The 25240-nt window shown below is 36.9% G+C and overlaps 2 protein-coding genes across 6 annotated transcripts; one reads left to right on the top strand and one right to left on the bottom strand.

Moving 5' to 3' along the window:
- Positions 1-1128: 1128 nt before the first annotated feature.
- On the top strand, positions 1129-19489 carry LOC101246749 (histone acetyltransferase HAC1-like). Of its 4 annotated transcripts, none has more exons than XM_010316987.4 (18): positions 1129-1367; positions 2515-2858; positions 6404-6512; positions 6835-7096; positions 7187-7705; positions 7808-8356; positions 8516-9639; positions 9910-10206; positions 10377-10655; positions 11331-11459; positions 12667-12867; positions 12959-13101; positions 13256-13568; positions 13965-14104; positions 17233-17311; positions 17390-17782; positions 17996-18213; positions 18856-19489. In XM_010316987.4, exons 2-18 carry the CDS (start codon positions 2668-2670, stop codon positions 18968-18970), a joined length of 5061 nt encoding a protein of 1686 aa, XP_010315289.2. In that variant the 5' UTR covers positions 1129-1367; positions 2515-2667; the 3' UTR covers positions 18971-19489. The 4 variants fall into 4 exon arrangements, with proteins under 4 accessions (XP_010315289.2, XP_010315288.2, XP_069152233.1 ...); XM_010316986.4 differs by having other exon boundaries at positions 8510-9639; XM_069296132.1 differs by having other exon boundaries at positions 1131-1367; positions 2515-2866.
- Positions 19490-20670: 1181 nt separating this feature from the next.
- Positions 20671-24801, bottom strand: CYP51 (sterol C14-demetylase). Of its 2 annotated transcripts, none has more exons than XM_069289643.1 (3): positions 24525-24770; positions 22457-22936; positions 20671-21832 (listed from the first exon to the last, which is right to left on the bottom strand). In XM_069289643.1, the coding sequence occupies exons 1-3, from the start codon at positions 24564-24566 to the stop codon at positions 20834-20836; spliced, it is 1521 nt and encodes a 506-aa protein (XP_069145744.1). In that variant the 5' UTR covers positions 24567-24770; the 3' UTR covers positions 20671-20833.
- Positions 24802-25240: the final 439 nt, after the last annotated feature.

The following is a 25240-nucleotide window of genomic DNA, read 5'->3' as shown; positions in this document are numbered from 1 at the left end:
TGTGTTTTTGTTTATGTGTATCAAAAATAAACTTTTGATAACATTTATGTACCATTTCATAGACATGTCCCTAAACTTTTTAGGGTTTTCCCATTAGGTATCTTAGTTATGTCATTTTCCTATTAATTCTTGAAAAGCCCACAATTTATTTTTTTTAAATATTGTGGGCTGATGTGTCGCAAAATGTAATCTCACGTTGCTTGAATGCATGAAGACGTTTTGAGGGCGCGGATGTGAATCCTTGAACCACCTACCAACGCTTTTCTTCCCCCTTTAATCCTAATTTCTCTCATTTTTCTCTTATTTCTCCTTTTTTTTTCTCTTCATTAATAAGTTGGAGTTGATCATCAAAATATATCTCTTCTTCACTGATTTCTTCTTAATCATGAAGTTCCAATGTCGAAGTTATCTTGTTCATTGATTTCTTCTTCTTCTTCTTCGACCCGAAAGTGTTCTGGGGGAAAATGAAGGGACTTTAGGTTTTTTGGTTTGGGAAATAACTGCGTGACACTGACGTGTAAATGGATGAAAGTTTGTTTGGTTGCAATTTCCACGTGAGAAAGGTGGATATCACGCGCACAATCAACAAAAATGATTTTCATTAACAGTAGGAAAAAATTATCGAAAATGGATGACAATTTTTTGTAAAATTCAAAGAATCTCATTTAAAATTTCAAGGATTGAATTTGGATCTGAAATTTATTTTAAGAAATAATAAATAAACAGTGTGAACACTTGTCGAAATTAACCTAAAAGATTGAATCTAAGATTTCTAAAAATGTAATTAGAGTGAAAGGGCGAGTGATTGTAGAGACGATGAACATGAGGCGGAGAATACAATACGCATTAGGGTATATTTTTTTTCTCCTTTTATTGACACACATACCGTATAATAAAATAATTAAAAATAGACAATTAAATACGAATAATTTGTATTAAATATCCATTAAAACATTAATGTATTTTATTAAAAAAGATGTATTAGAAGTTAACTTAAAGGTTAAGGATGAAGTAATAGTTCATCGAGAATAAATAAAAAAAATTCATAAAAGAGGAAACAAATTGTCGTGTGTCAAATTACTCTTCTACCCCTAATATATATATGAGTCCTCCGTACCTGAAGATTTCCTAATTCGACCCTTTGACTCTATCATCTCCCGGTTCTGAACTCTCTTTTGGTTATCGCCATCTACCCCATCGGAACTACGGTCATCGCCACCTCCACCGCCGCCGCCGTCTTTTCCACCTTCATCGGAGCATCTACTATTGCTGTTGATCTCTGCGGCTCGTTAATTTTGACTAATTTTATTCTCTTCTGTGCTAGAGGCAGCTGGAATCGGACGTTGGTGAATTACAGCGAATATGTGGTAATGTTTTATGAATTTCGAAGATTTGGTATATGAATTGTCGTAATGTAATTGAAAATGCTATAATTTGTGGTTGCGTTTGGATTTATGCTCAAATTATAGTTTGGTTGTTTTATTGTTGCTGATTTTAGCTGGGGAAAATTGGGGCTTTTGGTATCCTTACCGAGAAACTCACTTTTTTGTTTGTTCAGGTATTTTTTAACTTAAAAAATGGTTTCAATGTATAGAAATAGAATGATTTTAGCACATCTTTAGTTGGTGGAGATAGCTGCACTCGAGCCTAGGATACTTTGGAAACATGACCTTTACTTCTTTGAGTAGGGGTAAGGTTGACGTACGCTATATCCTCCCGAGATCCCACTTGTGCAATTTCACAGCGTATGTTGTTTTTGTTGTTAGTTGGTGGAGCTTGTTCCAGTGTTCTTTTCTCTGGGGTATGGCTGAGGTCAAGCTGGAAATGTTAGGAACCTAATCTAGTAAGGGATTGTAATATTAGCTTCACGGAATAGATGAGTGTAGTTTGTTGATCAATGAGTCTGAAAATGCAGTGTAATCAGAAAAGAATGTAACTTGTTAATTTCTAAACCTTAAAAATTGGTTGATATATAAAATAAAATGGTTTAACATGTCTTTAGTTGGTGAAGCTTGCTCCCTTTTTCTTTTCATTTTGGTGTCTGGTTGAGGTCAAGCTGGAAATTTAGGAACTCAGTCAAGTGGATTCTGGGGAGTGTAATATTAGCTTCATTAATAGATGAGTGTATTTGTTGATCCATGGGTCTGAAAATGCAAGTGGATATTAGATTAGAATGTACTTTGTTCTTATACCTATATATTTCTTTTCCGAACTGAATTGAGGAGAAGAAACCACTCAGTTTTTTAATGTAGAGTTGAGGATTCAATATCGTCGCTAGTGCCATTCTTTTCCTGTATCATTTTATTTCGACAGTCTTCTCTTCTTAAGTTTTTTTCACATTGATTTTGTCTAATTAGCTAGCTCCTTTTGGACAGTGATCACCCTGATATAGATTCATTGTGTACTAGTGTATTATGGTTTTTTGATGGTCTTGTTACCAAATGTACTTATATATGCAATGATCAATCAGGCAAACCAGTCTTAACTTATTTCTTGGTATTGTCTTGACTGCAGTATTACAGATACTGTAAACTTATTTCACGGCAAAATGGTTGGATGAATATAAGGCCTACCCAGCTGAGTAAGTGTGGGATTCTCATCTATTTGATGGAATGCTTATAGTCTGTGCTATGAAGTACATGTTCTTTGGAAGGATACAAGATAAAAATGAATTTGCAGCATATGTCCGGGCAGATCTCAGGGCAGGTTCCAAATCAAAGTGGCACTTCTCTGCCTGGGCTACCCCAGCAGAGTGGAAATCCTCTTACTATGCAGATGCAAAATCCGGTTGTCCATAGCAATGTGCTAAATATGGAGCCTGATTTCTCGAGAGCTCGGATTTTTATATCAAATAAGATGTAAGAAAGTATGTTCTTTGCATCCATTAAAATGTCTCCAAGGTGTTTTCTTCCTTCCATTATGCTGTTGCCTTTGGCAGGGAGGGGTTTGAGATTTGGATGGTGCAGATAAACTAAAGTAGCAAGCCGTCAGTGACTAACTTATTAATATTGTGAAGACTAGTTTGTCAAAGTTGATGAGCCACTAGCTTTCCTTCACCTTTAGAAGAAAATATTGTTTTATTGTAGAATATATAAGAGGTCATATGAGAATAACGTATGTTCTATAAATTGTGTAGCTAAGTTGCTCGGACTCTAGTTGTAAGCAATACCCCGAAAACTCCGACAAAAGCGGGTGTCCTATACGGGCCTTCGTGATCTAGTTTTTAAGATTCGGTGATATGGTCCCATGAATGGATACATGTGCGTGGATTTGCCTAAAAATAATTAAAATTTCTAAAAATAGAGTTATAAAATCTAAATTATGTGATATTTTGTGGAGTACTTAGAGGAGAATCCTGCAAAGTAGATTAAAGAAAAATGGAGTGACATAGAAATTTCTATATAAAAGCTATTCCATTTTCTTCAATTTCATCTTAGCTTTTGTATTTCTATGATTATAGAAATCCTTAAATTATCCATACTTTCCCGTCGATTTGGTCAAAGTACCCAAATTGATTGACCAAATCGGACACGGATCCTACACCTGTACCCATGTCGTGTTGACACGGGTGCGACACTAGAAGTGAAGAGTGCGAGCAACTTAGCTGTGTAGCATCTTGTTCATTTGTCTGCCTAGGCTTTTCCATGTATTGCCTCTCAATAATGACAAATCATGTTGATTCCTCGACATTTGACATTTAGTCAGACTATGATACTTGGAGAATTCTTTTTTTGATAGGTGATAACTTTTAGCTAAGCCTCGGCAAATTCAGTGTTGCACCTGTTTTGACACGACAGTGACATGGGTAAGGGTTTGGGATCGGTGTCGGATCCGATCAAACGAGATTGGGTTTGTTGACCAACAATTCAGAGAAGAAAATTGAAAATTTGATATCTCAAAGTAAAGATTTGAATAGATCGAAAACAAATACCTTCAATTTTTCCAGCTACATAGTGATTTATACTAGTCCTTTATGTCCTTCAGAGGTTTTTTCTTGATAAATTAGAGTAATGTACAGTGGAGGAGCTTCTACAATCTTCGTGTGGTGCTAAGCACACATTGGTGTATGAATTTGTGAGGGAGGAGATGCGGCGCCATTTTGGAACTACACTAGGGTTCTTCATTGTTTTGTCTCTCTGGTTTCTTCTTTCTATGCGTGATTGGAGAAGGGGGGTGGGGGGTGGGTAATCATGGTGGTTTGAAGAAAGAGGGTGTGGGTTTGTTCGATCATGGTTTTGGGCTAGATTTGGTAATGTTGGGCTAAATTTGGCTGGATATTTTGGACATGGATAATGATCCATTACATGAGTGAGACCATGTCCCTTGGAGTCCTCTATGAATAATAAAATCAAAATTAGAGTATTATTTAAATGAAAAATACTCTATTCAAATTGAATTGCATTTTGACTCTGTGTTTTTGGTGTAATCAAATTTACTCTAATGATACCGTCTCTATCATTGATGTGTTAGACTCATTATAATGATATGTCGGTATTATAAGTGTTCCTTATGTAAGTACGGGTTTCAGTACAACCTATGTACTGTTCTACCGAAATTGAAACAATTACCATTTAAAAGTAAAGTTCTGATTCAAATTAGAGTTTTATTTAATCCAAATTAGACCAGGTCCATTCGATGGTAATTATAAGTTTTCCATTATGTCTCATATTTATGTATATTTTTAGTTTTTTAGTTTTTTTACCCATCCCCGCACCCGTATCCGTATCTAGATCCATATCCCTGAATCTTAAAATCATGAAGGATCCGACATGCGGATCCACACCTGTGTCGAATACTCGCACCGTGTCCGAGCAAGTTAGCTTTCTAGATTTAGAACATCCTTTTAAGCCAATGTATTTATTATTTGAATGAAATGTGACCTAGTAGAGTGGAAGATAGGAGGGATCATTAGTTGTTTGATTCATATGTAACTTATTCTTTTGCTCGGATCCTCCTATATGACTCTCTTCTGACTTACGTTTTGAGAGGTGCCTCAATGCAAGCTGTTCTCTCAGGTTAGTATAAAATTTTAATTGTTGGTTGTGAGATCTTTCTAGGGTGAATACTCCTTTTGTCCCTAATTACTTGTCCACTTTTTCTTTTTTAGTTGTCCCTAGTTACAATAGCGGATCCAGGATTTGAAAGTTATGGGTGCTCACTTCCTTTAACGTAAAGTTGCTTGCCAAGAAGGGTTTCCTTATAAAAACTTATATTTTTGTAGTTTAGTTAGCAAATGAAATATTAAAAAATAGAAAGGTGAAAAACAATATATCGGAAAGGACAAAAAAACCAAGCAAATAACAATGAATAGGTATAAAAAAAGAGTAAAAAAGAAAAAAGAAATTCAGTTTGCTGGGATTCGAACTGTCAAAGTTGAGGCTGTCAACATAAGCTTTTAACTTTGCTCTGTGAACCAAAGCACCCGTCAGCCCTTTTTGTTTTAGTGGGTGCTCACGAATTGGTTATATCTATTTTTAGTAGTTTCCATAAGCATATACAAAATTTCCGTCGGAGTTAATGGGTGCTTGAGCACCCGATACTTCCTATGTGGGTCCGCCCCTGCCTAATTACTTGTCCATTTTACCAAATCAAGGAAGGACAATTTTTTTAATCTATTATACCTCAATTAATTACTTTGCAAAAGCTTGAACTTCTTGAAAATCCCAAGTTATTAATTCATCCACTTCACAATAAATAGGGGTAAAATGGTAAATTCACTATGTCAATCATTGTTTTAGGTTTGCCAATTCAAATAGGTAGAATATTGGTTTTCCTATTTAAATACAACAATGAAAGAAGGATGAAGGAGAGAACATTGAGGCACTGTTCATGAACTCTTTTAGTTTTCAGAGACTTTGCTATCTGCTTTTCTGATTGCATGGGATATACTATGTTGATTCCTGGATTTTGGGAGGTTCTAGCCCTTTTAAAATGCATGTAAATTTATGTTTACTGTGCTGATGGTATGGTCAGTTCATTTTGGTGTGTGTTTATTTTATTCAATTCGTGGGCAACAATTGATCAGTTTGTTTTTTTATTTTTCCCAATTATTGGCTGATAACATGAAGAAGTATATAATTTGGTAGACAGGTATTTGACTATTTTCTGTGTGCCAAAGTACAGAACTTTTATTTTTTTACATTATTTGTGTGCTTTTTAGTGGCTGGATGTTCTGTGAGCCAAGTAAATAGTTTTATTTTCTGCCTAAATGTTCATTAATTTCATGTTTCCTCTGCTAAGCTTATCCCAAGTCCCAACAGATGCGCGTCTCTGTTGTTCATTTTTCTTTTAAATCCACTTGGAATCTTTTAATCACTAATTATGACATTGATTGTACTGCAAATTCTGATATGTTCTATGATGGTGAGAACTGATGAGAGTATTGAAACATTGCTGCTTTCAGCTACGATTATCTAATGCAGCGGCAGCAATCCCATGAGAAACCTCCAAAGAAGGTTATGGATATAGTTAAACGCTTGGAGGAGGGCTTGTTTAAAAGTGCTTCATCAAAGGTTTGCTATTTCAGTTCTGTTCTTTATGTAGTTGTTTACGGCTTTCTGCTATGATGAGAAGACGATGACAAAGATAACAACACCTCAGTCCCAAACACGTTGGGGTTGGCTATATGAATCCTACTGATGATGTTCCCCATTTAAAATCATTTCAGGCCAACATTATACAAAACAACAATAAAAATGGAAGTACTAGAAGTTCTCTATATTTCCTACTAGCATAAGAATCTCTAATAAAGCTAAAAGACTCCTAGAAAGTATTATGATGAAAATACATTCTATTTATTTTGCTTGTTGACTTAGCTCCTTGTAATGTTATTAGGAAGAGTATTTGAATCAAGCAACTTTGGAGAACCGGTTACATGTCCTGATTAAAAGCCTCCGGATGAACAACCAGAACCAGCGATTCCCTCGTGTTAATTCTTCTGGCTCCATTGGTACAATGATACCAACCCCAGGCATGACACAAAGTGCGAATTCAGCCCTGATTGGAACATCATCTGTTGACAGTTCCATGGCTGCTGGCAGTACCATTGCATCCTCTGCGGGAAGCTTCTTGCCAATGGCTAATGTGTCTTCCAGTGGTACATTTGCTTTTCTTTTAGTTCTGCTGATGGTATTATTATTTTCTAGGTTATTTAAGGATTTATTTCACTCTGTACTTATCCTTGCAGGGTGTTTGACAAATGGATATCAACAGCCAACTTCCAATTTCTTGGTCAGTTCGGGTGGGAATAATTTGGTACCATCAATGAGTGGGCAAAGAATGACAAGCCAAATGATCCCCACTCCAGGGTTTAATGCCAGTGGTGGTGCTAATTTGAATAGCAACACTAACACACAGTCTTCCCTGAATTTGGACTCAACCAATAGTATTGCTGCACTTCCTAGTGTTGATTCCATGAATGTTTCACAGCCTCTGCAACAAAAGCAGCATGTTGCTGCTCAAAACAGCCGTATACTCCATACAGTTGGCAGCCATGTGGGTGGTGGAATCAGGTCAGGATTTCAGAATAGATCCTATGGACAGTCAACTGGGCCTCTTAATGGAGGGGGACTTGGAATGATTGGAAACAATTTGCACTTGGTGAATGGTTCAGCACCTGAGGGCTATATATCAGCAACCACGTATGGGAACTCCCCAAAGTCATTGCCGCAGCACTTCGATCAACAGCATCAACCATTAATGCAAGGTGCTCCCACTTTCAACAAGTGCCCATAAAATAACTCCTGCAGTCGGATTGTTTCAAACTTCAAATAATATATGAGAATTTTTCAATTTTTTTTTTGGACAGGTGATAGATATGGTATCAGTCATGCAGATACTTCGGGGTCTGGAAACTTATGTCTTCCTGTTTCTTCTGTGGGAATGGTCATGAATAATCAAAAACCGGGTGCTGTAGCCTTACAGTCCATCTCCAGAACAAACTCTCCGTTGATTACCAATCAGTCAAACTTGACTGCCTCTGGGCAAATGCCAAATGTAAAGGTTCAACCAGCTGATCAGTCAACGAAAATGAACTATCAGTCCCAGCATTCACTGGGAGATAACCATTTATCTTCCTATCAGCATCAACATTCTCAACAGCCACCTCAGCAGTTCCAGGAGCAACATCAACTTGTTCAACCTCAACTCCAACAGAAGCTGCAAAATCAGCAGCACCAAACTTTGTCAAGGAGCAATGCTTTTGCTCAAGCTCAGCTTCCTTCTGATATTGGTATTCAGGTAAAGTCTGAGCATGGAAATCATGATGAAGCTCAACATTCCCGGGTCAATGCTGAGCAATTTCAGTTCTCTGACATGGATCAGTTTCAGCCAAATTCTATTGAAGACCATTCTAAAGGTACTCAGTTGCTCCCTCCTTCGTCTAGTCATCAGGATATCTGTTTTTCAGTGTCTCAGCCTTCAGAACAAATGTTTCAATTGTTGAATTTACAACAGTTTGTTACTGACTCTGAGAGTCGTTTCAGCTTTTTCTCTAATGGGGTTCATTCAGATGCAGTATTTCAGGGTCAATGGTATTCCAAGTCGCAAGATGGGAGTCAAATACCGGGTAGCTTCTCAGATAAGCAAAATGTGCAAGAGGAGTTGTATCTGAGAACTTCCAGGAAAGAGGAAGCTTATCCAAATAATTTATGCACTGAGAGATCACCGATCGGTCAACCTGTTGGTAATGGAGCAGTTGCCACCAATAACGCAAGCAGCTCCATCTGCAGATTTAATCACCTTCCTCGTGAACGACAGTATTTCAATCAGCAGAAGTGGCTATTGTTTTTGACTCATGCACGTGGATGTTCTGCTCCTGAAGGGAAATGTGCAGAGAAGAATTGCATAAAAGCTCAAAAACTTGTGAAGCATATGGAACGATGCAGCACCTTTGAGTGTCAATATCCTCGTTGCCCTGCCACAAGAGACTTAATTAATCACTATAGACGTTGCAGAGATCTAAACTGTCCTGTTTGCATTCCTGTCAGGAAATTTGTACGGGCACAACAGAAAGTTGCTCGTCCTGGCTGCAATTCTGATATGCCATCTTCTGCTAATGGTACTTGTAGATCCTATGGTACCGGTGAGATTGCTTCCAGGTTGACTGCCAAGCAGGGTTCAGTGCCAGTTCAAACAGAAGATTTACAGTATTCAGTTAAGCGCCCGAAGATTGAGCAACCTTCTCAATCTCTTATCGTGGAAACTGAAAATTGTTTTATGTCAGTTACCGCCAGTGAGTCTCACGTTACCCAAAATGCCCAGCCCATTGAACAGCATGGCAATGCTGTGGCAATGAAATCTGAAGTCACTGACGCAATGATGGAAATTCCTGCTAAGGCTGTGCTAGTCAGTCCCAGGAGTATTGACATACGAAATGACAATTTGGATGGTTCCTGCATTCGGAAGTCTGATGGTGATTCTGTTGTATCAAGTAATGCAGCTTGTCTTGTGAAACAGGAAAATGTTAAGACTGAAAAGGACATTGTTCAGCCTAAACAGGAAAATATGTCAGCACCCTCTGAAAGCACTAGTGGATCTAAGTCTGGGAAGCCTACAATAAAGGGTGTATCAATGACTGAATTATTCACCCCAGAGCAAGTCCGAGAACACATTATTGGTCTGAGGCGATGGGTTGGCCAGGTCTGTCTTGAATGCTATTGTTAGTGGTCTAGCATACACACTTACTGCCACTCTTATCTGTGTTTCAAAATGAGTTGATGATTGATGTTTTAAAAGACATTTAAAGCCTCAATTTTAGTTTTACCTTTCATCAGTACGTGGTAGAGAACATAGCAGCATTATATGAGTATCTGTGGCATATATTCTACCGACATTTTTTTATTTGATTTTTTGATCGGTTTACATTATCATTTCAAGGAGTGAGATTTTGATTTCATTTTTACTTGACAGACCAAAGCAAAAGCAGAAAAAAATCAAGCAATGGAACATTCCATGAGTGAAAATTCATGTCAATTATGTGCAGTTGAGAAGCTAAATTTTGAACCTCCACCTATATATTGTACTCCTTGTGGTGCTCGTATTAAACGAAATGCAATGTATTATACCATTGGAACTGGTGATACTAGACACTACTTTTGCATTCCATGCTATAATGAGGCTCGTGGAGACACCATTAATGTTGATGGGACCACTATCCCGAAGGCGAGGATGGAGAAAAAGAAAAACGACGAGGAGACTGAAGAATGGGTAATTGTCTTACCTTTTGGAATTTACTTCAGAAGATATCAGTTTTGAAGAAACAAATTGAAAATTTCTGCTCTACACTTTTTTTTCAGCTGCTCACAATGTTCTCTTCATTGTTCTGAAATTTTAAATAGTTTTTGTCTTGTCAAATTAAAAATTACTGTTTTGTGCAGTGGGTTCAATGTGATAAGTGTGAAGCTTGGCAACATCAGATTTGTGCATTGTTCAATGGTAGGAGGAATGATGGTGGGCAAGCCGAGTATACCTGTCCCAATTGCTATATTATAGAGGTTGAAAGAGGTGAGCGTAAGCCCTTACCACAGAGTGCTGTTCTTGGAGCCAAAGATCTGCCTCGCACATGTCTCAGTGATCATATTGAGGTTCGATTAGATAGGGTTTTGAAGGATGATAGACAAAAAAGAGCAGAACGTGAAGGAAAAAGTTATGATGAGGTAAGTGAATTGTCTTGCGTTTTGATCACTACAGCCATCATGTTAAAGTTTCGTTGTTTAACATAAGAGAATGATACATAAATGGGATATAGTTTTGATTGATAGTCATCATCAAGGCAGTCCCCTCCCCAATACAATAGATTCTAAAACAGCTCTATGTCATGCTATGATAAATATTGGCATTCTAAACATCATAAAACTCACACTGGTCTTTATGGTGGATGCTGCATTCACTTCTTTGACCAGAATAGTTGCTTATGCTCAAGTCCAGACCGTGGAACAGCTTCAGCCTTCTAAAGAAAAGTGACATAAATAATATATCTGCTCTTCCTTTTTCAGAAAAAAAGAGTAAAATATCTTGTCCTCACATTTTGCAGTTTTATGTTTTCCTTTGGAGAGTTGGATAACCTCATGTAACATTCATTTTAGAGAATATTAAGAACTGTGTCAAATATTAGCTTTCATTCATATCCTGGGTAGGGATATAAATTAGCTTGTGGATTGCACCGTCTCAATTGCTTAACAATTTTCCTAATAAATATAGAAATTTGTTTCCTCTTGGAAAAGATGTCTTGTTCGGGTGTTTCTTCCAAGTTCTGTTTATTGATATGTTAGTCAGCAATGGTTCACTTATGTATGTTTAGTTAACCTTCTGCATATGTTTTTTATTTCCAGGTTCCCGGTGCTGAAGGGCTTGTTGTAAGAGTTGTGTCATCAGTAGACAAAAAGTTAGAAGTGAAATCAAGGTTTCTTGAGGTCTTTCAAGAAGAGAACTATCCGCTGGAGTTCCCATATAAATCAAAGGTACACTTTGACCCTTCTTTTGATTACTACAAAATAGAGTTGTTTGGTTGTGAAAACAGAATTAAACAAAGATTGAAGTTTTGGATGTCTTTGTTGTGAAACAAACCAAAGCAAGCCGAACTTGTCTCTACGATAGCCACATTCTTTTAGATTATACTTTGAGATCCTTTTTCGTGAGTTTGTTTTTCCAACTTCATATTTCTCAATCATATGACTCTGTTATGATATTATAGAATTAATTTAATCTTATTTTATTTTCTTCAAAATTTAATTATCATTCACTATGTTCTATAATGTACATTTTCTTATATTTACATAGAAATAATAAATGCTTTTGTATTAAATGAATGCATGTTTTCAAGGATATTAGTATAACATTCAGATACGATAAGTGGTTTGGTTGAAGTTTATATAGTAGTTGGGTATACTGCTAGTTTACTTCTGGTTTAAGGAGTTCAGGAAACATCTTACCTAACACAATTGTCTTCCAATAACAGTCATCAAAACATATCTTTTTTGCACTAAATTTTTTTAAGAAACTTTTGTAATTAGTTTCTCTGAAATGCTATCCAGTCGTCACATAATTGTTGTTGATATTTTGGGTGCAATGATTGAGTGAAACTGAAATGTGTTAATACCGTATATTCTTACGTTTAAAGTAGATCAGATTATTGGTTTGTGAGACATTGTTTTTGATAAATCATTGGTTTGAGAGACATCACTGTAACGTCACTAACATGCGCCTCATTATGTGTTCCTGATGTGCATTTGATAAGAGCCTTATACAGGTAAAATTATTTGGTTCCCTCCATATCTGTTCATTTTTCCTTGACCTGAATATTGCCTCAGCACCCTTGAACTTTGTAATAGCTCCACCTCTGTCATGAAGAGATTATTTGGGGGAAGCCTATACATTAGTGAAATAATTAAATAATTGGATTGGGAGCTTGATTTTGGTATGGTTGTCTTGGGAATAAATTGGTGGACTAATTCTTTTCATTATTCTTTGGTACATGTAACAAATCGATTGGTCAGCTAGTTGAGATCGGCTAGATAAATTCTGTGCAACTGTTACACTCTATTATATTGTCTTCGGTTCTAGGTCAAGTATTTGGTCATAAGATCTCTGTCTGTCATTTCTTAGCTCATTTCTCTTGCAATTAGGTGATCAGGATTTGAGTGCTGACTATTAAGTTGCATCCTTCAGGTGTTATTGTTATTTCAGAAAATTGAGGGTGTAGAAGTGTGCCTCTTTGGCATGTATGTTCAGGAATTTGGATCTGAATGCGCACAACCAAATCATCGTCGTGTTTATCTCTCGTATCTAGATTCTGTCAAATATTTCAGGCCTGAGATCAAAGCTGCATCTGGCGAGGCTCTTCGCACTTATGTGTACCATGAAATTTTGGTGATCTTCTTCTGCCATTATTTTTTTTGTTGATTTCTATATCTGTATTACAGATTTTTAGAGTTCTCTTATTATATTTTGATCATTCCAGATTGGATATTTAGAATATTGCAAAAAGCGTGGTTTCTCAAGTTGCTATATATGGGCTTGTCCTCCACTGAAGGGTGAAGATTATATATTATATTGCCACCCAGAAATCCAGAAAACCCCAAAATCTGACAAACTCAGAGAGTGGTGAGCTTAATAATTTTTTGACGTGTTTTTTTCTTAGAATGTGTCCTTCAGTATTAAATCCTTGGGTATCTGTTTTGATGAACTTCTAATATGGTGAGTTAATGTTGTTCTTTTGGGGTATATGTTCTTGACTAGTTCACTTTCTTATATGCAGGTATTTATCAATGTTACGAAAAGCTGTGAAGGAAAAGATTGTTGTGGATCTCACAAATTTATTTGACCATTTCTTCACCACCACAGGCGAATGTAAAGCTAAAATCACTGCAGCTCGCCTGCCCTATTTTGATGGAGACTATTGGCCTGGTGCAGCAGAGGATATGATTTTTCAACTTCAACAAGAAGAAGATGGGAGGAAACATCATAAGAAGGGGGCTATGAAGAAGACCATATCAAAAAGAGCTCTTAAAGCATCTGGTCAATCCGATCTTTCTGGAAATGCAACTAAGGATATACTTCTAATGCACAAAGTAATTTTATCCTCTAGACATCTTTATTAATCTGATCATTCTGGAAATGCATCTAATTATCTACTTCTAATGCACAAAGTAATTTTAGCCTCTAAACACTTTATTTACTCCTAACCTTCTTCTACTTCCTCTATGAATGTTTGTTGACTGATTTTGCTGTTAATATGTGTTGTGCATTCATCAAAAGATACATCGCGGTTTGTGGCTTGCAGCCTTTTGAACTATTTAAACTATTTAGTATTTTTCCTCTGTAAATACTCCTCTGGAATATATTGCCACTCTCTTATCAAGCACTGACTATTTGTAAAATTATTTTGTTTAAAGCTGATGGACTATCAACCTCCTCCTTTTATGTATACATTCTTTTGTGTCCTCACAAATTTCTACTTGTCGCAGCTTGGTGAAACTATTTCTCCAATGAAGGAAGATTTTATTATGGTCCATTTGCAGCATGCATGTACTCATTGCTGTATTCTGATGGTATCCGGTAATCGTTGGGTATGCAAACAATGCAAGAACTTTCAGCTTTGCGACAAGTATGACTCTTGCCTCTCTCATTTCATTTATTAGAGTTGTAAAAACTTTTCTAATAAGAGTCATGCTTATTACACACTTGAAAGTGAATCAACTACAAGTAATCTTCTTCTCATCTGAAATGAGAACAGAGAAAAAACAAGCTAGACAAAAAAGTACTCAGGATTGTCTTTTTTCTTGTTTAACAAAGTGTCGTTTTCTGTCTTCTGATTGATTATCCAAAGGGACTTAATTTTTAAGTGACCACTAAGCTATATATCCATGAAACAAAATCGCCAAAACCTTGGGGTTCATATTTTTCTTTGTAATGTTAAAAGGCACCCTTTGAGTGCTGAAGTAAGTTTAACAAGGGTAGAACACACAATACAAATGATAGTCTTCTCAAAGCAGGACCTTACTAGACCACTCATTCTTGGTCATGAACTTGCTAATCTTTGCAATATAGTTTCACATTTGTGCATGCTGCGCATTGCACAATCAGCTGATGCCTAATAGGTGATTTTCCATACATTTATTGGAAAAACTAGCGACATCTAAACTCCAAACAGCTGTTCCCATGTACGTATAACGGAGGTAGGTTGACAATTAGCAGGGGAGGACTACATATAAAAAAAGAAATGAAACTGTAAAAAAAATTTATTGCTGAGTGCAAGTCAGATTAGATATATTCTCATCTGGTAAAATTTGTGAGTAACACATACAAGATAAAATGAGGGAAGGTCATCTAAGATGGTTTTTCCATCTCATACATAGGTATTATGATGATTGAAGGTGTTAAAAAGGAGATGAGGTTGATCTAAGGTTCACATGGAAAATGGGATGGAAGTAAAGATCTATATAGACGATATTTACCAAGTGATGTTAATGTTTAGTCGTTTGTACACTTACCTCTGGTTCGGTATCTCTCAAGAGTAATGTTAGTTGGTTAGAAGTGAATGGGGGCCTGTTTTATGTCTTCACTTCCGCATGCTCCTGGTAGCATGATACTTAGACCAGGAAGATTTCTACGGAACTTCCTATGGAGTACAACAGAGGATATAAAGAAGTTCCATTTTGTGAACCGGAGAGTTGTTACATCTCCAAAGGAATGGGGGTAAAGTCGGAGTAAAAAATCTGAATGTTTTCAACAGAGTTCTGCCAGAGAAGTGGATTTGATATGGGATGGAGGGTGGTTGCTGAAAAATATGGTATGATGGAAGGGGGGTAGAGGACTAGAAACATCTCAGTCCCGTTTGGGTGCAACTTATGGATGGGTATATTATGAAAGGATGAGAAGAATCCAGTGGAATATTTTCATTTAGGGTGGGAAATGGAAGAAGGGTTTTATCTTGGGAGCACATGTAGCATGGAGAATTGATTAAGGGAAGTGCTTCCCAACATATATATATGTAGTTTCTTGGAAAAGAGAGACGACTATCCAACAAGTTCTTATGATTCATGAGGGAAGTTCACTGGAATTTGAGATTTAGGAAGAACCCACTGGACTGGGAGATCAAGGAATATCTAGGTTGAACTTTTGTACAGGGAGAACACACCACATGTTGCATTCGAGGTATGAAGATGGCAAGAGAATAGAGATGATTTGTCCATTGTCAAATCTTATTATGAGAGGTTACTACGGAGAGAGAGGGATCAAACATTTCCTACTCGACTTCCCAGGGTGCATAAGAAGCTTTACTTCTGTGTGGTTGGTAACAAGGGAAGTGATTTTGACGACATAAAATCTAAGGAAGAGGAAGATCACCTATGTTTTGGTTGCTTTATGTGCAGAGGTTCGAGCAGAGAGGTTGATCATCTCCTTTTGTATTGTCAATTTGCTGTATGCTTCTGGGCAGATGGAATTGGGGGGGGGGGGGGGGATTTTGACTGCAGAAAGTCTGAGGAAGAGAAGGATCGCCCATATTGGTTGGTGCTTCATGTGCAGAGGCTTGGGCGAAGAGGTTGATCATCGCCTTTTGCATTGTCAAGCAGCTAAGCGATTGTGGACGGGTGGTCCTTGATTAATTTGGATTGCTATGGATGATGTCGGGCACAATGAAGAAGGCGTTCCATAGTTGGGCCTGAACTTCAGGCAAAGAGAAGTTCAAGGTCTTGGAATGTTATTTAGTCATTATGTGTAATATGGAAATAGAGAGATAGAACTTTTGAAGGGGTTGTCCATAACTTTGTAAATCTGTAAAATAGTCTTTTGTCTCTAGTTTCTTTTGGTGTACCCAAAAGGTACCTATTTGTGTTGATGATTTGGTTTCTTCTGTTGAGGATCATATTTTGGTGTAGGTTATCTTCTTTTTGGCGTACAACTTGCATACACATGGTTTCCACAATTTTTAGTAAAGTTTAAATGAAAAAAAATAACTTAGAGATAAGTGTGACATTTAGAGAATCTAGAATTTTAGAGATTTATCTAATTGTCTTGAAAGATAAATTATTGAATACATTATTTAATTTGTCCTAAATAGCATGGAATAGATATGGATACAGAGGATGCATATTCTGTTTTTTCAAGAATGACCAGAAGTAGACTTGTCCTGAATAATTACATCCGACCTTTTGTCTTGATTCATAGTCAAAAAAGACAGGATCTAAAGGCACACAATTTTTTATCTTAACCAACTTAGGTGGTGGTAATGCTCCAAGTATTTAGAAGATATGAATTTTGTAAAATAGCTCATTTTGGACTTATAATGGGATGTTGTTAAGGTATTTTTTAGTGTGTCTATGAAATTAGATAAATCTTTCTTAGCAAGCCTCCTTCCTGGCTGAATAAAGGTTGAGATTCCAGAATGCTGGTCTGCTCAAACAAAGCATATACAAAGATCCATAACCTTAACCTTTGCTATCCAAGGGGTATCTTGTGAAGAAGGCCACTTTTCCTGGTGTTCCTATCCCTTCTTAGGCTGTAGTGCTTAATAAGTTATGTGGATTGTATGGTCTTCCTAAGAAAGAGAGACACATTTGATTAATAAGTTAACTTCACTAGTTACTCTGCATGAAAGGGAAAAAAAGAAAAGAAATTATCTGCAATTGCAGTTCTTTTTGCTAGATTCTTTATAAGTATGGATGACAGCTCTTATTTTTCTAGCATCTTATTCTTTTCTTTGTAACATTTATCTGTACTTCTATTCTTTAGGTGCTATGAAGTTGAGCAAAAACTCGAAGCCAGAGAAAGGCATCCTCTCTATCACAAGGACATTCATATGCTTTATCCAGTAAGTAGTTCTTTTAAGTTTTGTTTGCAAGTGTTGCTATATTGTAGATTTTGATGATTGAGGAATTAACTTTTGCAGACTGAAATTGATGATGTACCTGCTGATACAAAGGATCCAGATGAAATTCTTGAGAGTGAGTTTTTTGATACAAGGCAGGCATTTTTGAGCCTTTGTCAAGGAAACCATTACCAATATGATACCCTGCGGCGTGCTAAACATTCCTCAATGATGGTCCTTTACCACCTTCATAATCCCACTGCACCAGCTTTTGTGACAACTTGCAATATTTGTCATCTTGACATAGAAACAGGTCAAGGTTGGCGGTGTGAAACTTGTCCTGATTATGATGTATGTAATGCTTGCTATCAGAAGGATGGTGGAGTTGATCATCCTCACAAGTTAACTCATCACCCATCCATTGCTGAGCGTGATGCTCAGAATAAAGAAGCTAGACAACAACGAGTTCTGCAGGTGCATTTTCCGTGGCCATTAATATTGGTTGTGGTTTTTTGCTGTTCTCTGTCACTCAACCCCCACCCCCAAGCCATAAGTTAAAAATAAGAGGAGAATATGCTAATCTCTGGTTGTGGTTGTATATGATAAAAACATTCCTTTGCACTATGCTAATCTCTTTGTTATGCTTACATATGAAGTCTGAAATGATCTTGCGATTTGATTCTGCAGCTTAGGAAGATGCTTGACCTCTTGGTGCATGCATCTCAGTGCCGCTCTTCCCATTGTCAATATCCAAACTGTCGGAAAGTTAAGGGGCTTTTCCGCCATGGTATACAGTGCAAAGTACGTGCTTCAGGAGGTTGTGTTCTCTGTAAGAAAATGTGGTACCTTCTTCAACTCCATGCCCGTGCTTGCAAAGTATCCGAGTGTCATGTGCCGCGATGCAGGTCAGTTGGCTTTTAATTTTTTTATTAGGTATTGGGGAAGGGGAAGTGAGAATGAAGTGGAAATCACACACACCTTTTGTGTGGGGAACTCCCACCAATACCACCATGCTATGAGCCTTGGTGGTAGGTCAGTTGGCTATTACCTCCCGGTATAGGTGTTCACAGTCACTTCTTTTGTATGGTAAATAATTTACTAATATTGGGAGAAGCTCCCCTATACAAGTGGGCGCTTGTAATCACTTATTAAAAACAGCAATTGATAATAGTAATAAACAAGTTATTTAATACTGGAATGTAATGTTCCCGTATGGAGTCAAATGCATACTAAGAATTCATATAGCCAAACCACACTAGATTGAGGCTGATGATGGTAGTAGCAGTAGTAATAGATGTCATTATAGAAGTAAACAAATAATTTTTAATGTTGCTGCAATCCCCTTGACCCCCATCCCCCCTCTGTCTCCCCCGTTAGTCTCAGTGTAGATATCAGCTAAATGAACAAATAATTTTTAATGTTGCTGCAATCCCCTTGACCCCCCCGCTCCTTTCCCCCCTCCGTCTCCCCTTGGTTTCATTAGTCTCTGTTGATATCAGCTAAATCTTGTTCACAACATAAAATTGCAACTCTATTACCATTCACAGAGATTTGAAAGAACATCTTCGAAGGCTGCAACAGCAAGCTGATTCTCGGCGGCGGGCTGCTGTTATGGAGATGATGAGACAGCGTGCTGCAGAGGTTGCCAACAGTGCTGGGTGACCATATTGTACAAGTTGTAATGGACATACACAAGTTGTTAATGCTGTACTTGTAGGTATCAATATTATTGGGGAAGAAAAGATCTCGTAGCGTACAGGAAACTGCTAACGAACATACAAGCATGTTCATTGCTGGTTAACCATCACCTACCCGTGGACCTATATTATCCGAGTTGCTCTCATCAACAATGCATCTCTTGGAGTGTATAGGATTCCGAGCATTCCCCACCCGTAGCTCATAAGTGATTTTCTTTAAAATTTTATTCTGTGGAATTGTTGAGGGCAAATGTGCCTGTTTTCCTGATTAATTTTATCATGCATTAAACATTGGGATTTCCTTTTCGTGTGAATAGTTAGTTGTCTTATTTAAAAATGCTCAAGTACTTCACATGTAGCAAGTTACTAGTCCTTGCTAAAACTTGTTCTTGACAGTTTTTTACCCAATGTGACGATGATATGAGTCCGAGCTTAAAGCTGAAATCGATATAATATATAGAGATAATTTCTCATTTTATAGTTAGTTTGGCTATAACTAGCTTAGCATTTAGCAGCATTTGATGTGATACTTGGCACTTTAGTTCCATGTATCTTGATTGATTTATTCAATGAGCATATACTACTTCCTCCAGAACCTTCGAGGTGGCTCAGTGGTTTAAAACCCTTCGAGGTGGCTCAGTGGTTTAAGCTTGGGACTTTCATGTTAGAGATTTCAAAGTTCGGAATGGCAAAAGTAAAGAGGTTGTCCCTGGATTGAGCTCGTCGCTTGGTGCGGGATACCTCTCCTATGTGGTTTGTGAGCTATTGCATAGGAGCGGAGGTTTTATCCTGTGCGCATTCAAAGGATAGTAGTTGTAGTGGCTGTGAATTTCCCTTGTTATAAAAAAAAAACCTTTATTTCATGGAAACCTATGCTCTACTATTAGCAAATGTATTTTTGCAAATTAACAAGTTAAATGTAAGTAGGCACTCTCCAAAAGTACTTCATACTAAGCATTCATAGGATACACCAAATGATAAACAAGGTTTTATTCAATTCTCTTTTGCCATATTGTGATCTTGATATTTGGTATGATACTGATAATCTAGTCTAACGTACAGGAAAGGCGTCTCATAATTGTAGGCGTCGAAGTTAAGGTCATGAGTTCGATTCTCAGGAACAACATGATGTGTTTGGAAAGTGTTGGGGGAGAGATAGTTGGAAAATACTAATATTCTGTCTATGGCAAAGGGCCGGAGATTGCTTGGTTAGAGTCACTGTCAAATATTACGCTTACTTTGATAAGTTTTATTAAGAAATAAAGTTGTGTTTTTACTATTAACTATTGCGTGTCGTAAATTACAATGGCAGGTGTTTGCACTCTACAAGTGGTGCCTTTTCCCAATTTTGACTAAAACGGCAAACACTACATACGGGGAATTGGATAAAAAATATTAATCCACCACACCACTTTGTGTTTCATCATCTAGTTCTTATGTGAGGAGTAATGCAACTTGGTTTCCTCGAACACGAGAAATAAGAAAATATTTTCCGAAAAATATTTTTCACTTTAACAAACCCTATGTATATTGGAAAACATATGGTAGATTGCATAATGAATATAATGCAAACTTAAACCTTTTCAGAAGATAACTTCCTGTACAGTTTGAATTAACTTATTGTTAGTGAGAATATGATAAAATCCAATGGAAGAAAACACAAACTAATGTAAAACATCATACTCTAATAATATAATCTTAGTCATTGCAATCTTCAAGAGAAACAGGACTAACATTAAACATAGAAGTCAACATTAAACAAGAAATAAGGTTTAACAAACCAACATAAATGATCTTAAACTACCACATTCATGCAGATGTTATCTGCTTATTCAACAGAGAGCTTTCGGCGCTTGTACTTCACCATTACTTCCCCTTTGACACCGACAACCATAGCGTTCCAGTCAATTTCAGGGAAAGGCGAGATCAGTTCAAACTCGAAATTTCTCAGCAAGTGACTCCATATTGCTTTAATCTGCAGATAAGCAAATGGTTCTCCAAGACAACCATGTCTGCCTCCACCAAAAGAAATATATGAGAATGCTCCTGCAGCCTTATCTTCTTCTCTACCAGGGCCGAACCTATCAGGGTCGTAAGTATCTGGATTCTTGAAGATATGTGGCAGCCTGTTTGCAAAAGCAGGTGAGGTTGCAACGATATGTCCCTTGGGAATGTCATACTCTTTTCCTTCTCTGGTTGTAACACTGAATTCGCTATGTGAACTACGCAGAAGCATTATCAGTGGAGGATGGAGTCTGAGGGCTTCCTTTATGCATCTGTAGAGGACTTCCATCTCGGAAAGGATATCGTGATCAACCTTATTCCCGTGTTTCTTCATCAGATTCTTCTGTTCATCTACAACAGCCGACATGTACTTGTTGTTGGTGAGGAGGTATGACCCTGTCCAAGTGGAAGTGATCGAACTGGTGTGCTGCCCAGCGAAAAGAGCAGCAATCAGAAGACCTGTGATCTCACCCTCTGTTGTTGGCCGTCCATCTTTGTACTTTGAGTCAATGAAGCATTGTAACATATCATTCTCTGCCTTGCCTGTACGTTTTCGAGAATTTATGATGTTTGCAAAGATCTCTGCTAGCTTCTTCCTGGCATTGTCACGTCGGCGATGGGCTGGAATTGGAAGGTAGGGAAAGATAACACTGATAGGGAGCATCCCATTGTCCAGGTCATGGAAGAGAGCAGACACATCGTCAAAGAGTTTATTGCGGACCTCTTCTCCCAACAGACATCTACTAGCTGTCAATATGATAAGATGCTCCAGTTCATACTTTAGGTCTACTTCACCACTCTCACCCCATTTCGAGAAGTATTCCTGCATTTGTCAAAGGAAGAAAACAAACCCAATCGATCAAATTGCAATTATTCAAGGTCTAAAAGTATTATCCAGACTAAAAATTCCAAGCAAAACGCATGTCCAAACACAAATTCAAGTTTGAAAAATTACTACTTTAATAACTCAATTTTTCAAGTTTCAACTTCAAAATCTATGGTCAAACCGAAACTTAGAGTGCATGCGTGATTAACTGAAGCCCCCCTTTTGGTTAATTCACACAAAAGGTGTTGCAAATGCTAGTTCCTTTAAACAAATATTTCCACCTCTTCTCAAAGACTCAACCGATGCTCGAAGGATCCTCCAAAGTTAGTAGATTTTTAGAGGATCCAGACTCAGGTGGGACAACATTTTTGGAGAGTCCAAGAAACATAAGATTTCTAAGCTCTGAGGACATTATCTTTACAACTAAGGCGACCAATATAAACATTTTCTTCGTTTAATAACAGTAACACAGGTCAAATTATCTTGAAACACAATCAGAGCACACAGACATGAGTCCACTGTAATAAAAGACTTAAAACTTAAGCAAACATTAATAAATAAACAAACTCTAAATGTCATCAATCAAATTCAAGAAAAGATAACAGATTTTTTTTAGTATACCTCAGCTTCTGTAACCATCTGATCTACATAGCCCTTCAACTTAGTGACTCTGAGAGCTTCAGTAAAGAACCTGAACTGTTCCTGCCTAATTGTATAATCAACATCAAAAACCACACCAGGTCCAAAGGTAGGCACATTGAACTGATAAACCTCTTGTTGGCTAAGATCTGTTTCTGGGGCTTTGAAAAAATGTGCAGAAACTTCTGGACCAATGAAGAATGTGATGTTCTTGTTCAACAAATTCAGAGTAAACACACTCCCAAGCTTTGGATACTCCTGTCTAAGCATCACAACTGGCCCTTTAAGAAAACGGATCAACCCACCAACAATAGGCCATGCCTTAACCACTGGAGGCAAACGCTTCTTAGATCTGGGCATAATTAGTGCAGATATGAGCTTTGCTACCAAAAGGGTTGCAACTAAAAGCAACCCCACATTCAAAATCTTGTTGTCACCTAACTCCATAGCTGAAAAATATCCCTGCAATTTAAGAAAAGATTGAAACTTTAACATGGGAATCTTGACATTTCAGTTGTTGACTATATGAACTTTCACCTCGTAATCTCATTCCCTTCCCCTACCCCAACCCCTACCCCTAACCCTAACCCTACATTCTTTTTATCAAGACATTGAAATGTTAACATAAAGATCTGATATTCCAAACAAATCGAGAAAAAAAAAAGAGAGAGTAAAATGGTGAATCTTGTTATCCCTTAACTCCATAGCTTTTTTAAAAAAAACATGCAATTCAAGAAAAGATTAAAACTTTTAAAATGGCAATCTTAATAAGTCAGTTGATTAACGATACGAACTTTCACCTTATTCGTGACAGTTCGAATTCCCACCTTCTATTCCCCTCCCCATTTCCATTACCCCCACCCCCATACACCAATTTTAAAAAAGATTGAAACTTTAACATAAAGATCTGAGATTCCAAACAATAAGAGAGAGAGTAATGGTGAATCTTGTTATCACTTAACTCCATAGCTAAAAAAACCATGCAATTAAGAAAAGATTAAAACTTTTAAAATAAGAATCTTAATAACTCAGTTGATTAACAATACGAACTTTCACCTTATTAGTGAAGGTTCGAATTTCCACCTTCCCATTTCCATTCCCCCACCCCCATACACCAATTCTTAAAAAGATTGAAACTTTAACATAAAGATCTGAGATTCCAAACAGATCAAGCACTTAACTCCATAGCTAAAAAAACATGCAATTCAAGAAAAGATTGAAAATTTTAAAATGAAAATCTTACTAACTCAGTTGATTAACAATACGAACTTTCACCTTATTAGTGAGAGTTCGAATTCCCACCTTCTAATCCCCCCCCCCCCCCTCTCCTTTTCCATTCCCCCAGCCCCCCATACACCAATTTTTCAAAAGATTGGAACTTTAACATAAAGATCTGAGATTCCAAACATATCAAGCACTTAACTCCACAGCTAAAAAAACATGCAATACAAGAAAAGATTGAAACTTTTAAAATGAAAATCTTAATAACTCAGTTGATTAACAATACGAACTTTCACCTTATTACTGAGGGTTCGAATTCCCACATTCTAATCCCCCCCCCCCCTTTTTTTCCATTCCCCCCAGCCCCCATACACCAACTTCTCAAAAGATTGAAACTTTAGCATAAAGATCTGAGATTCCAAACATATCAAGCACTTAACTCCATAGCTAAAAAAAACATGCAATACAAAAAAAAATTGAAACTTTTAAAATGAAAATCTTAATAACTCAGTTGATTAACAAATACAAACTTTCACCTTATTAGTGTGGGTTCAAATTCCCACCTTCTATTCCCCCCCCCCCCCCTTTTCCATTCCCCCAACCCCCCCCCCCCAATATACACCAATTTCTCAAAAGATTGGAACTTTAACATAAAGATCTGAGATTCCAAACAAATTTAAGAACCAAAAAGAGAGAGAGAGAGAGTAATGGTGAATCTTATTATCACTTAACTCCATAACTAAAACAAACAACATGCAATTCAAGAAAAAATCAAAACTTTTAAATAAGAATCTTAATAACTCAGCTAATTAACAATACGAACTTTCACCTTATTAGTGAGCTTATTAGTGAGGGTTCGAATTCCCACCATTTCCACACACACACAAACTCCAATTTCTCAAAAGATTGAAACTTTAACATAAAGATCTGAGATTCAAAACAAATCAAGAAACAGAAAAGAGAAAGAGAGGTACCTGAATTAAAGAAAAATTAATGAAAATTTCTTTTTTCAAGAGAGAATAATGATAGTCATAGTGGAGGCGCACCCCATTTGCTTTTTGAGGATTTTCCTTTTTCTTTCACTCTCTTTTTTTTGGCTCAACTATATAGAGATTCAGTCCACCAGTCTAGTGGTAACTATATTGCATAGCTGTTTCTTTATTATTATTATTTTTTTATTTTTTATTTTTGGTCTGACATGCACAAGAGTTTGTGTTGAGTATAGGATTCTTTGGTAAAAAAAAAAATATTTATTTTTAATTTTTAAAATTTCATATCCGGTAGGGGTGTGCAATAGTCGAATCAATCAATAAATCAAACAAAGGAAATGATTAATGGGATTTAAATGGTTTTATAAAACTAGATTATTGGTTTTTAATATTTAATTTATTAGGTAACTCAATAATTCGTTAAAATAAGTAATTTACTATCAATGGTCATTTAGCTTTCAATTGACACCGCCATAGTTTTTTTTATTTGCGTTGCAATTATATAATTTTTTTGAATGTTAGTAACTGATGTTTCTATTTTATGAGCATTTCGTGA

The sequence above is a fragment of the Solanum lycopersicum genome, chromosome 1 (assembly GCF_036512215.1).
Source record: "Solanum lycopersicum chromosome 1, SLM_r2.1".
In the NCBI taxonomy this organism is placed as follows: domain Eukaryota; kingdom Viridiplantae; phylum Streptophyta; class Magnoliopsida; order Solanales; family Solanaceae; genus Solanum; species Solanum lycopersicum.
This window is presented reverse-complemented; position numbering and strand designations above follow the sequence as displayed.

What these genes read in the sequence shown, in the direction of transcription:
- LOC101246749 (XM_010316986.4), top strand. Translation starts at nt 2,668, where the DNA reads ATGAATTTGCAGCATATGTCCGGGCAGATCTCAGGGCAGGTTCCAAAT. An exon ending in TATTGAAGACCATTCTAAAG is followed by an intron (nt 8,357 to 8,509) that starts GTACTCAGTTGC and finishes GGGTTCATTCAG; the next exon opens with ATGCAGTATTTCAGGGTCAA. An exon ending in ACATTCATATGCTTTATCCA is followed by an intron (nt 17,312 to 17,389) that starts GTAAGTAGTTCT and finishes TAACTTTTGCAG; the next exon opens with ACTGAAATTGATGATGTACC.
- CYP51 (XM_069289643.1), bottom strand. Translation starts at nt 24,566, where the DNA reads ATGGTGGGAATTCGAACCCTCACTAATAAGCTCACTAATAAG. An exon ending in CTAATAAGCTCACTAATAAG is followed by an intron (nt 22,937 to 24,524) that starts GTGAAAGTTCGT and finishes CTTAAATTGCAG; the next exon opens with GGATATTTTTCAGCTATGGA. An exon ending in AGATGGTTACAGAAGCTGAG is followed by an intron (nt 21,833 to 22,456) that starts GTATACTAAAAA and finishes TGACAAATGCAG; the next exon opens with GAATACTTCTCGAAATGGGG.